Source organism: Panthera tigris, chromosome F3 (assembly GCF_018350195.1).
Source record: "Panthera tigris isolate Pti1 chromosome F3, P.tigris_Pti1_mat1.1, whole genome shotgun sequence".
Lineage (NCBI taxonomy): Eukaryota > Metazoa > Chordata > Mammalia > Carnivora > Felidae > Panthera > Panthera tigris.
In genome coordinates, this window is record NC_056678.1 from 25,112,177 (window position 1) to 25,124,372 (window position 12,196).

At 43.3% G+C, this 12,196-nt stretch overlaps 1 protein-coding gene across 2 annotated transcripts in view; it reads right to left on the bottom strand.

Moving 5' to 3' along the window:
* Positions 1-2,680: 2,680 nt before the first annotated feature.
* Positions 2,681-12,196, bottom strand: part of LAMC2 (laminin subunit gamma 2) — a 57,340-nt gene continuing 47,824 nt past the window's right edge. For both annotated transcript variants that reach the window (XM_042976364.1, XM_042976365.1), the window contains exons 19-24: positions 11,591-11,740; positions 10,969-11,083; positions 9,255-9,454; positions 7,171-7,329; positions 6,978-7,077; positions 2,681-4,579 (exon numbers count right to left, since the gene is read on the bottom strand). In XM_042976364.1, coding sequence (XP_042832298.1) covers positions 4,326-4,579; positions 6,978-7,077; positions 7,171-7,329; positions 9,255-9,454; positions 10,969-11,083; positions 11,591-11,740 — 978 coding nt within the window. In that variant the 3' untranslated portion in view covers positions 2,681-4,325. The remainder of the gene's footprint in view (positions 4,580-6,977; positions 7,078-7,170; positions 7,330-9,254; positions 9,455-10,968; positions 11,084-11,590; positions 11,741-12,196) is intronic.

Genomic DNA, 12,196 nt, shown 5'->3' on the forward strand with positions numbered 1-12,196 from the left:
GTCACATGTGTAATATGAAAGAATATACAGCCATACCCAAGGATCATAAGCAGGGAAGGATAATTAGCAAAGTTGTGAATTATGCCTAAGAGTTTTCAATTAAAAAAAAAAAATCAGATCTTAGAACCTACCTAATCTGCATTGTCTCATCTTTGTTAGCTTTGGCTCCCTAATGAAATTAGCTCTTTTAAAACAAAAATGTATTTGTAAAAACTCAGCTCAAATAACTCACTTTTGGTATAAGAGATCTTAAGACAAATCATTAAACTCTCAATTTGGGCAATGTAAACAAGCAAAAAAATGAATAATTTGTTAATTGTTCAGTTCTGCTCTATTAGTCCTTATTTCATGTGTAGTTGTAACACATATTGTGTGTTGATATAGATCTAAATGGTGATTGTCATTAGCTAGTATCAGTCGTGATTCAGAAGGTAAGATAGCAATTCCCCTTTAGGACCCTTATTTAGGGCTTAGCCACTTGTTTCTCAGATTAGTTGTGATTTTTTAAAAAAATCATTTTGGTTTTTACTATGTGTTTTGTTGTTACTGTTTACGATTGGGAATAGTTAGCTTTTGTGTGTATCCATCTGGGTTTGGTGGCACATCATAATGATGCTTGATATGCCTTGTAAATTGATTACTTGTGTTTACATTTGTTATTTTGGCCACAAACCGAAACCATTTTTTTCTGTGTCCTGAGAGTATGTAATGTTGAAAGCTTGGTTTAAAATTGGGCATAAACATTGGTTTAATTTGCTAACTTACATGAACTTATAAAAAAATATGCACTCACTATGAACTAACATACATGTACCTACACATATCTTCTCTTATGACCCATAAGTAAGCTTCAGAGCTCAGAATTTCTTAGGAAATTCCATGTAGTCCATAGTGTAGTCCAAGCAAAAAAAAAAAAAAAAAATTAATGTCTACTTTCCAGGTGGGAAAATTGGACCAAAGTGAGAATCCACGACATTTCCATGACCATGTAAAAACATTAAAAGAAGACCTAATAAACATATTCCTGGTCCTTGAGCCTCACTCCAAACAATGGACATTACTGAGTATCTTCTTACCCCTTTTTTCTGGCCTCCCAAGAGTACTGACAAGAAACCACATCCTGGGATAAGATCAGAAATACATCTGCTAAGAAGTATAGTCTATGGGCAGCTCCATTCCTACCCACATCTCCAAACAGAAATCCCTGTGAGTCAAAGTAGATGATGATGTGTGTAATAGTCTACCAGCAGCGCAGTTAATCAGAAAACTCTCAGGGAGAAGTACAAGAGAGTTTTCAGTACCAAATAGAAATACTGATCAGAACCAGGAAACACAGCTCCCTTAATCTGTCAGAGTCAGGACAAGACTCATAACAGAGGCTAAGTCCTGAGTAGGCTATCTCTCAGCCACACACCCCTTCTCTCTCCTTAGGAACAGTTTGTCAGGTCCACAGAAATGATGGAATCATGTCTACATCAAGGGAGTCATATGAGTCACTTTTCCACTTCCCATCTCTACTCAGGAATCCTCTCCCATTCTATGAACTTCTTAATGATTCATCCCATTGAGGAATAGTTTTATAATTGTATGTATTTTTCTTGATGTTTATTTATTCTTGAGAGAGAGAGAGACAGTGGGAGCAGGCAGAGAGAGAGGGGGGGGGAGACATAGAATCTGAAGCAGGCTCCAGGCTCTGAGCTCTCAGCACAAAAGCCCGATGTGGGGCTCAAACCCACAAACTGTGAGATCGTGACCTGAGCTGAAGTCGGACACTTAACTGACTGAGCCACCCAGGTGCCCCTATAATTGCATGTATTAACTAATGGAATCCCGCAGCAAGTTCCCTGGAACATGTACTGCCAAATCTCATACTTGGCAGAGACAGACGCCAATCACTTAGCAAAGCATTCTTCCCTCTCATAGTGTAGGATTGTCACTGAGACACGGCCTCCTACCAAGGGACTCTATTTCTCAGACCCCTTGCAATTCAGATATGGTTCTAAAACTGGGTTCTGGACCATGGAATGTGAGAGAAAGTGACTTGCAACCCCTCCGGGCCTGACACACAGAAACCTTTCAGATGTCTCCCACTTCCATGTCTTTTTCCTTTTCTACTCACTGGAATGGAAATGAGTCCCAAGGCGACCTTGCAAGTCACATGTTACAAATGGCAGGGTCCCTGGAATGACTATGTAGAGGGTCACCCTGCCCACTTGCTCCCTATCCGTTATTAGAGCAAGAAAAAAAGTCTATTGTGTTTGAGCTTCATACATTTTTAGGTCGATGTGATATAGTAGTTAATCTAAGTAATACATACACATTTCCTGGGTACTAGTTGTTAGTTACAGTGAGAGATTTATAAGACATGTGATTGACTATGCCAAGACAGGATAATAAATTCACTTCTACAGAAGGTAAAGCTAAGTGATTAGACCTGTCAGAATTTGAGGGATTAATGTGGACTGGAGCAGAATCTTTTTCCTTGGCCATTTGGGTAGATGACCAATTCAGGATCTTAATTTATTAGATTTTAATTTATTAAAAAGCATGACAATATACCACAAACTATTGATTTTACCTTAATTTCATAGCCAAAGGAAGAAAGGCAAAAATATTAATTATAACCCCACTCTGCTCAGGTTGTTCCTTCTTTATGCTTAGGAGACAGCACCAATTAAATCTCATAAAGTACTCTCATGGTTGGAAATGGCAAAACAAGATGTTCAGAAAAATACAAACTCTAGGACCCATGGCTCTGTGACATTTTGGTTTCTATTGTTTTGGTTCCTCCATCTTAGGCTTAGAGTTTGACAAATTAGAAACTGACTACAGGCATCTAAGAATTGTTCTTTATTTAAAAACACATCCATGAAAAGCCTAGGAGCTATAGAGGCAAGGCTGCACCAATGTCTTCCAAGCCGAGGTGGAAGTGTCTCTGGATTTTCCAGCAATTCCCAGGGGTGTCATAATGACTCAACAGTCTGTTGCAATCAGATGTGGAAAGGGGAGGAGTGATGGTTGGAATGCAAAGCAGTGTGCACAACCCAGACCCATCCCAGCTTTGCCAAACCCAAGTGCCCCCATGGGAGTGTCTTGCAACATGTTCTGTTGAGAAATGAGGTTGCCAACCAGGGGGTTATCGCAATAAAAACTACTTGTGATGAACAAGAGTTGTAATTTTAAATATATTTTTTTTAATGTTTGTCTTCCTTACTAGACAATCAACTCTGTGAGGGCAGAGACTACGTCACCACTGTACCCCAGCCCCTGACACACAGTAGGTACTCAATAAATATATGTTGTAAGGATGGATGGATGGAGGGATGGATGGATGGAAGGATGAAGGATGGAGCCTACCCAGCTCAAGTGTGAGTAGAAACATTCTCTGCTACAGGGAGAGGGAATGAGAAAATAAAACACGTAGACACACATAATTTTTAGTGTTTGAAAAGTGGGATTGAATTAGGACTAACAAATCTTCTAGATAATTGTAGTTCTTTCAATGCTCAAGCTACATTTTTCTATCACTTTGAAACCCAAAAGTAAATACTTTCCCAGTGTTTGCTGGTCAGAAGTGCTTTAATAAAAAAGTAGTCTCTAAGTTGCCATGGCGTCACTGGAGAAAGGATGGCACTTCTAAGCCCCAGAAGAAACTGAAGGTGGCAGGACCCAAACAGGCACCATTGCTCCAAATGGACCAGCCTTACAGCCTCTCAGTCCACCACTGCTCATTTCTCCCAGCTTGAAAGTGGACGACATGTTGACAAACTGGGTGGTAAGTGGGAGGAACTCTGGTCAATGAGAAGCTTGTAGTTGGACACTACAAGGTAATAGTATTTCACTGGCCACAGTGTGACTGGACTTCACTCTCTGTTCAGACATTAGGAAGAACTGTATGGGTGGGCAAAGTAAAAATATTTCTCCTTTGGTCATATTACTCAAAGAATAAGCTGACTATAGCCCAGCAGCATACTCCATACTCCATACACTGTCCATACTCCAGGACTCAGTGTGTGACTATCCCAAGGCAAACACCTGCCCAGGCAGCTTGCCCTTCCATCCAGTCTACCCTTTGGGGTCCGGGCCCTTGACCAGTCTCACACCCAGTGCTACTTGCCTCACTGCCCAGCATCAGGAAGCAAGTAGTGTCACACTGGTGCGATAAGACATTTATCTGGCCAAGGTCTCAGGGATGGGATCAGGTTCAGTTGACCTGAGCATGCCCATTCAACATGCTCAAGTGTCTCCATCCCACCCCAACCACACGAGATGGCTCCTGAGGTCTGTATCCCAAGAACCTCAGCTGAGAAATCTCTATGGCAGATTCACTGTTGCTCAAGAGCCTGTGTATTATAGCAGCCTGGCGGCAGGTTGTCCCTGATGTTCTCCAGGTTCTTCACATCAGCCAGAATCCCGTCGATGCTCGTCTCCAGCAAACGAAGGTGGCGCTGCTGCCGACGTGCTCGATCTTCCAGCTCTGACACCAAGGGCCGCAGCTGGCTGTTGATCTGAGTCTTGGCTCGGAAGAGTTTCTGCTCCAGTAAGATCAGTCCCTCTTCATCCACACTGCCAGGCTGGTCTATTTTAGGGAATGAGAAAGGAGTTAATATAGAAGAGCTGTGATTAGATCTCCTTGAACACACAAGGGCCTTCTACACCCTTAACTAAAACCTGTTTCCACCTGCCCAGAGAAAATGGTATGCCATGCCTTTAAAAGGCTTATTTTACATTGGGAATAATATAGAAAATATTCTGAGAGCTCTAGCCTAGTTACTAGTTATGAACTGCCCAGTTCAAGCCTCTGAACTCTATAGTTAAGCAATATGAAGCTTGGATTTCTTTCACTTTAGGGCCAAGTTCACACTCTGAAAAGACGAAGGCTGAAGGTCATAGGAGACTGAGTACTGTCCAAGGTGTCTGCCCAACACAGCTCACCCTAGGATCAGAATCAACTCCAAATTATGTTTACTGAACTATCCTTGGGAAATATCTTGCTGTTTTCCATTAGAAGACCTTTAGAAACTGGCTGGGTTTGGGGTTTAAAGAGGCCAAGGTACGCTTTGACATTTTGGGGATAGATTCCAGCTGGTAGGAGGTGATGTAAGCTATCATTCTGGCCTGAAACAGTGGGAATCTGGCTAGTTATTAGTTTATTTCCAATATTAAATGTAGTCATATTTGTTGAGGTATGTTTCACCCATAAATAATCTAAAACTAATGTCAGCAGGAAGGGCACCTGGTCAAACCTATTTAATGTGGAAAGGGTTTGAGTGGCCTTTGGTCAATTCAAACTCAAGGTCGGGTTGCCTCACATATCTGAGCCGTGGTGTGAGCATTTGACTGCCTGAGTTTATTACACCTAGAGATTAAGCTGTTACTGTTCCCGGACTCCAGAGAGCAAACAGGAGAAACAACACCCTAACAAAAATGTATATCTGGTAGATCAGACCTTCACCTCGGAGCAGGGGAGAATTCCAGAATTCCGGGTTCTATGACATGCTGGGAAAGTTAAGTAAGCTTGGGAACAAAATAACCATGTCCTCGGAGAGGCAGGACGATCTGCTCAAAAAGGGCAGGAGCCTTGGAATCAAAGAGTCCTCAGTTCAAATCCCACCTCCACAGTTTACTATGTGATCCGTGGGACTTATCAACCTCTCTGAGCCTCAGTTTACTCCTCTGTGAAATAAAATAATAAAAATAATAAAACCTGCCTCACAGGACCTCAAAAAGGCTTAAATGACCAGAGAACACCTGGCATAGTGCCTGGCACCTGGTAAAACGCTCTCATTTTCTCTTGAAGGGCCCTGTGTGTTGCATTACCTTTTTCAGAACACTAAACAAAGCTGCTTATATCTCCACTGGGGAACTGGGTTTTGTGTTTTTTTCACCCTCAGAGGGTATTTACTCTTTGGAGCTAATGGGACTACAAAGCAGACTCATTAGTATAACAACACAGGGCAATACTGATCTGCCAGGGTGAGGATGCTACTCCACAGAAAAATCAGATTTTCGAGTTGTCCTACCGAATTGAAAAGGTAAAACCAAACCTTTCCCTGAATGTGGCTGGAATCCATGATCAAATCCCTCGTTCCCTATCTGCTGCAGCCCCCGACAAATCAGGCCAAATGAGGGTTCGATATCAGGGGGAGGGATACTGTGGGCAAACCTGAATTGTTGCCAAACTGTGCCACTAAATCTATTTTATCCGAAAATTTTGCAGTATCTCTTGTCCCTACTATCTTCACATTTCTTCCAGACTATCAATCAGGCAGGTCAAGTTCCTGCTTATATCAAGGTATAACTGTGGGTTGGGAGGGACAAACAGCAGAATCAGCAAGTGACTCTTGACTTCACAGTCTGGGAGAATCTCCCCCGCTCACTACTACTACCACTATTGTATCAGAGTTCAGGCTTGGCCACCTCCTCCTCAACTCCTTCCACCATTTCCAAAATGGTCTCACTCTGCCTTTTGTCTAACCCACCTCCAAGCTCTCCTCCACTCACTCCTGCACTCCACTTAGTGATCTTTCTGAAATATACAGTGATGATGTTATTACTCTGCTTTAAAGTGTCCACTAGCTGCTCAGGATCAAGGCCAGAACCCTTAGCAGGACTGTCAAACTGTCCACTCTTCTCTTTAGCTGTGAAGGTTGAATATACTGCCTCCACAATTTACTATGTGATCTGAGGGACATGACTAACCTCTCTGAGCCTCAATACACCTTCTCTAAAGACACCCAGATCTTTGACCTACAGACTTTCACCTCCAAGGGCAATAGGTACTCAATGACCCATCTTATAGACGTTAAAATAGAATCCAGAAGATGTAAAGTCATGTGCCCAAAGTCTCTGGGTGTGGAAACAAAGCAAATACCCTTTAAGGGTATCAGACTTCCATTCATCAGGGCTAGGTCTAGCTAATTTTCTGGGCGAAGCCCTGAAGCATGGGGCTGGAAGATTGTGGATACTCCACATACCCATTAGATCTAAGATGCTATCCAACGTGTTGAGGGTGTCTTGGATCGTAGCTCCTGCATTCTTGGCTCTGTTATCAACTCTTTGGGCTTCTGTAATTACCTGGAGAAAAAGAAATACAAACCAGTCTTGAAAGGGTGTCTCTCACATTAGCAAGTTTAAAGGGATCTCCCATGGAAAACGATGGAAACTGACCATCTGTACTGTGTCCATATCCAGGTCAAATTCTTGCTCCTTCCTTGCCAGCTCTCCTTCCACTTCCCTCATCTCGCTCTTCAGAGTGGCCAGTCCCTTCTCCATGGCCAAGGCTCCATCTGCTGTCACGTTGGCTTCCAAGTTCAGACTCCCTATCTCCTGGGAGAAGAAAGGGAGCCAGGGACGGGAGGAGATATAGGGGTGAGGCACAAAAACATCCCAGAAACAAATACGGAAAAAACACAGCTGCAGCCAGGCCCTGATGGAGTGAGTTGGATGAACAATGGAACAGTCAGACTTGCAGACACACCCTTCCCCAAGCTCTGCTTGAAACAAGTTACTTTGAGGGTCTGGCTGTAGGTCCTAGGAGGGTCAGAAGTGAAACACTGATTCCCTGTCAAGTCAATGTTCACCAAAAAGTGAACACAATAAAAAACTATTTGGGAAAACTCAGAGGGTGAGAAATTCACATCATTTCCTGTCATAGTTCTTTGCTGCCACAGACTTTTCAGTGATTTTACCAGGATCCCTGAGACAGTTGAGTTTGAGGTGCAGAGAATGAATGGGCTACAGCTGTGCTTTTGTTTCTATTAGGACAAAGTTTATCAGTACCTTTATCAATAAGCTGTTGTTAAGCATCAAATTGCAGTTATCTGTGTGCTAGAAGCTATATAAAGAGAGGCACGTGAAACTGGTCTCTCCCCTCAAGGAACTTACAATTAGAGATTATTCTTGCAAATTACCAAGTGGTCAAATAGTCCAGATACTAAAAGTTCCCTTTGGGCTTTCTAGAGCTGCAGAAGCTTTTTAGAAGTCATGCTTAAATGAGACATAAGAAGCTCTCTTCCAGCCGAGAAAGCACAGCTCCTACGATAGCATTTAACATGTGGGTTGTGGTGTAACTAGTCTGTCTCTCCCCATTGCACCAAGTGCTCCTTGAAGAGAAGGACTAGCTCTTTCTCATCTCCATATCCCCAGCACCAAGCACAGTGCTGGTACATTGTGGGAGGGGGGGAAAAAAGGATATGTGGTGCTTAGACATAGAAAATAGAGATAAGGGATGCAGAACTCCAGAATTTCATAATCTTGAATCAAACATCGATGATAGTTGTTAATGGGGTTGAACTGTGTCCTCCAAGAAGATATGTTGGTGTCCTGACCCCCAGTATCTCAGAATGTGACCGGATTTGGAAATAGGGTTGTTGCCGATTCGATGATTTCAGATTGATTTCTGACTTCTAGCCTCCAGAATGGCGAGAGAATAAATTTCGGTTATTTTAAGCCACTTAGTCTGTGGTACTTCATATAGCAGCTCTAGGAAGCTAATACAATAGTTGATAAAAGTATATATACATATATCTTGGATGGCTCTGCTCATGGTATGGTCCAAAATGGGAGCTGCAAATGAAGCTTGCAGCTTTCAGAGATAGCCTTGTGACTCAATCAACAAAAAGGGGCACCTGTGGGGAGACAGGTTCTACTTACATAAACGGGTTAGAAGAAAGCTTAGGGCGGAAAGCCACCGCCACGTGGCGAAAACGCCCAAGGTTAGCCAGCGAGGTATTGTAATGGGATCACGAGTAACTTGTTATATCACCTGCAGGAAATTACCTTCCAACTGATGCCAATATACTGATGTATCTCGATCACAAACACCACTTACCCCCCCCCCCCCACCCTTTGCTTCCTACACCCACAAGTTAATGATTACTGTTTGATTGTTTTTTCCTCATTCACACGTGTAAGGTGTTGTTTTCTTCACGTTCACCACGTGGGTAGTATCTCGGGAGCTCCATAAATACGGAGACAGAAGCCCCGTTCAGGCCTCTTGTCTCCTCCCAGGGTTACGTTTGCTCTCATGTTCAATTCTGCCTTTGTTCTCTTGCAGATAGGGAGCACTCCAGATTCTTAGTCTGTGATAGGTACCTGTGTGGATCTGGGGCTGCTATAGGCCCCAACGGGACTTTAAGTTGTAGGGATCAAAAGTGAGCCTGCTGCACGCTCTCGCTCTCTCTCTCTGGCTTCCTACGCCACTCTTGCGTTTGGGGCTTCTAATGCTAGCCTACTCTTCAACTTCTGTTTACCTGTTCTATCTTGTCCGTGATCTCCAGGGCCTCCCCGGCTGCGGTCTTTGCCCTCTGGGCATCGGCAGCAGCACCGCCCAGGGCTGCTTCTGCCTGTTTAGTCTTGTCACTAGCGCTTGCAACCTTCTGGCTGATATACGAGAGTCTCTTCATGGCCTCTTCGGCTTCTGCTTTTCTGTCTTCAACCTGCAAGTCAAACTCTGAAAGGCAAGAAAATATTGCCGTGAAGATGAAAAGTGACTTCTAGGGGCACCTGGGTGGCTCAGTGGGTTGAGCGTCCGACCTCGGCTCAGGTCATGGTCTCACAGTTCGTGAGTTTTAGCCCAGAGGCAGGCTCTGGGCTGACAGCCCAGAGCCTGGAGCCCGCTTCAGATTCTGTGTCTACCTCTCTCTCTATCCCTCCCCTGCTTGCACTCTAAGAACTCAAAACCTCAAAAACGTTTTTAATGGCTTATAAAGCTTACAAATGAAGGTGAATGGGGCTAACGTTTTCATGAAAAATTCCAGGAAGAGTGTTATTACTGCCTGGGGGCAAAAGTAGGGGAAGTTGTGGCTCCTTATCTAACAGAAAGTATCTTAAAGGACCCATTGAAAGAGCCATAATCAAGTTTTTAGAAAAGCTGACAATCAGCCTGTACTTGGTCCCCACCACTGCAAGAGTATTAAAACCCTAAAGTAGGTCAAAAACAGGTAGAATCTTTAACGTCTATTTTTGAGAGCGAGCACTCAAGCACGAGTGGAGGAGGGGCAGAAAGGGAGACAAGGATCCAAAGCGGGCTCTGAACTCAAGCAGAGAGCCTGACGTGGGGCTCGAACCCACAAATTGAGATCATGACCTGAGCTCAAGTCAGACGTTTGAGCCACGCAGGCACCCAGAAAGCAGGTGGAATCTTTAAGCCCAAAGTTTCAAGCCAGAGCCTTAAACCTAAGCTACCAATGAAGATAGTTGGAGGCTGGATAGAAGGAGTAGAGGCTCTTTCTGTGAGGAAAATCCCAAGACTTTAGGAATGTTTTCTCTTTTTGTAAGTTAGTAAAGAAACCTGAAATCCTAAAACCTCTACAAGGCACAAACACAAACTTCCTGGGATCTAGATGTTGTGACAAAGCTTGCTCTATCACCACAAAACAACCACGTTGATTCTACACTTAAAAAAAAAAAAAAAAAAAAATCTTTTAATGTTTATTTTTGAGAGAGCACCAGCTAGGGAGGGACAGAGTGGGAGGGAGACAGAATCCAAAGCAGGCTCCGGGCTCTGAGCTGTCAGCACAGAGCCCAAGGTGGGTCTCAAACCCACAGTGAGATCATGACTCTAGCTGAAGTCGGACCCTTAAGCCACCCAGGTGCCAGCCAGGCTACAAAAGAAAAGGAAAAATATCTGTGGTAGTAGGATGCTGGATCTGTGAAAGGACCTTAGAGATCACTTAATTCAACCTTCTCCCTTTAAAAGAGAAGACCTTAGGGTCTGCAAAGGCTGTGACTTTGCCTACAGTCAGCACCGAGCAGTCAGCCTAGCAAAATTCAGAACTCAAGCCTTCAGCCATCAAGCTAAATTCTTTCTGCTACATCCAATATTAATACTTTTAGAAAGATGTTTATTAAGTGTCTGTTAATATCCTAATGTATCTATCATTTAGAGAGCTACATATGGATTCAAGATAAAGTCATGGTTCTACCTTTAACCTAGTCAAGTGACCTGACCCATGAAATACTTACCTCTGAGATTCTTCAAGATGTTCTCAACTTCATAAAAAGTGGAATTGCCCATACTTAATGCTTCTTGGGCTCTGCTTTTAGCGAGGTTGGCACGGGAAAGCAGCTGATCTGATTTCTGTAAAGAGGCACAGAATAAGATTAGAGTAAATGTAACCTACACTGAGGAAGAGCATTCCTGGCAGAACAGCAGAATCACCCTGGCACGCCTCATGACAGAGTGCTGCGATTCACCAGGAAGTCTAGGGGTGTTGTTGCAAAGCCCTCCACAATCTGGGACAGAGTGAACTCTATAACCTAACGACAAATCCCATATAGAGAACAGTCACAAACTCATCTACCATCAAGGACAAGTACAGTTTTGCAAGTCCTAATCTTATACTCTAGATACTTTCTAAAGCCAAGCTAGTAGAACAAGCTGGACCAAAATTGAACTCAGGCCTGAGTCCAATTCCTAGGTTTGAGGGCTGAGCCAGTGGGTGGAAATGAATTCTATCAAGTTGTCTGTTACTCCATCTATAAGATACCATGACCTTCAGAGAGTTTTCTGTGGTTCCTCTTGCCATACTTATTCACTCAGTAGGCATCCATTACCTGGCTGTTGAGTGAATTAACAAAAGCATACCTGTCTCCCATTCTTTCCGTTCTGTAAGAGCTGCTGGGTTTCTTCTTCCCAGTTTCCCAGATTGCTTTGCATGTGCTTGAACTCCTCCATATGTCTAGTCACCAGGCTTGAGAGAGAATCAGCTTTTTGTCTGATCCTTTTCGCTTCTACCTGTAAGCCCAAAGAAATGAAGGGGTCTGACTTTCGGCCTATCAGTCACCACACCAGCCTTCTTAGGAGCTGGCATCATTGTTTGAGAATAACTGCAAAATCTAACAGAAATGAAGCAATATAGCTAACGATAGCAGCATCAGACAAGTTTTGTCTCAAAATTTACATGTTTACATATGCATGAAAATGTTGTAGGAATCATGGTGAGTGCTTTTTGCATAGGTAGAAAGCCGAATCTTAATCTACGTGACAGTTAAAGGAATTGATGACAGAAACAACATAAAACTTCTGAGAAGAACAAAAGGCTTCTGAATGGCAGTACATAAAGATGTACTATGGTTTGGACCCAAATGTAAATACCAAGCTTTATCCATGGTAACTTCCCACAGGTTTCAGTAGTCCCCAAAACAAAGGAAGAGACCTAAAATTCTTATCAGCCAGCAGTTTCAGAATGTG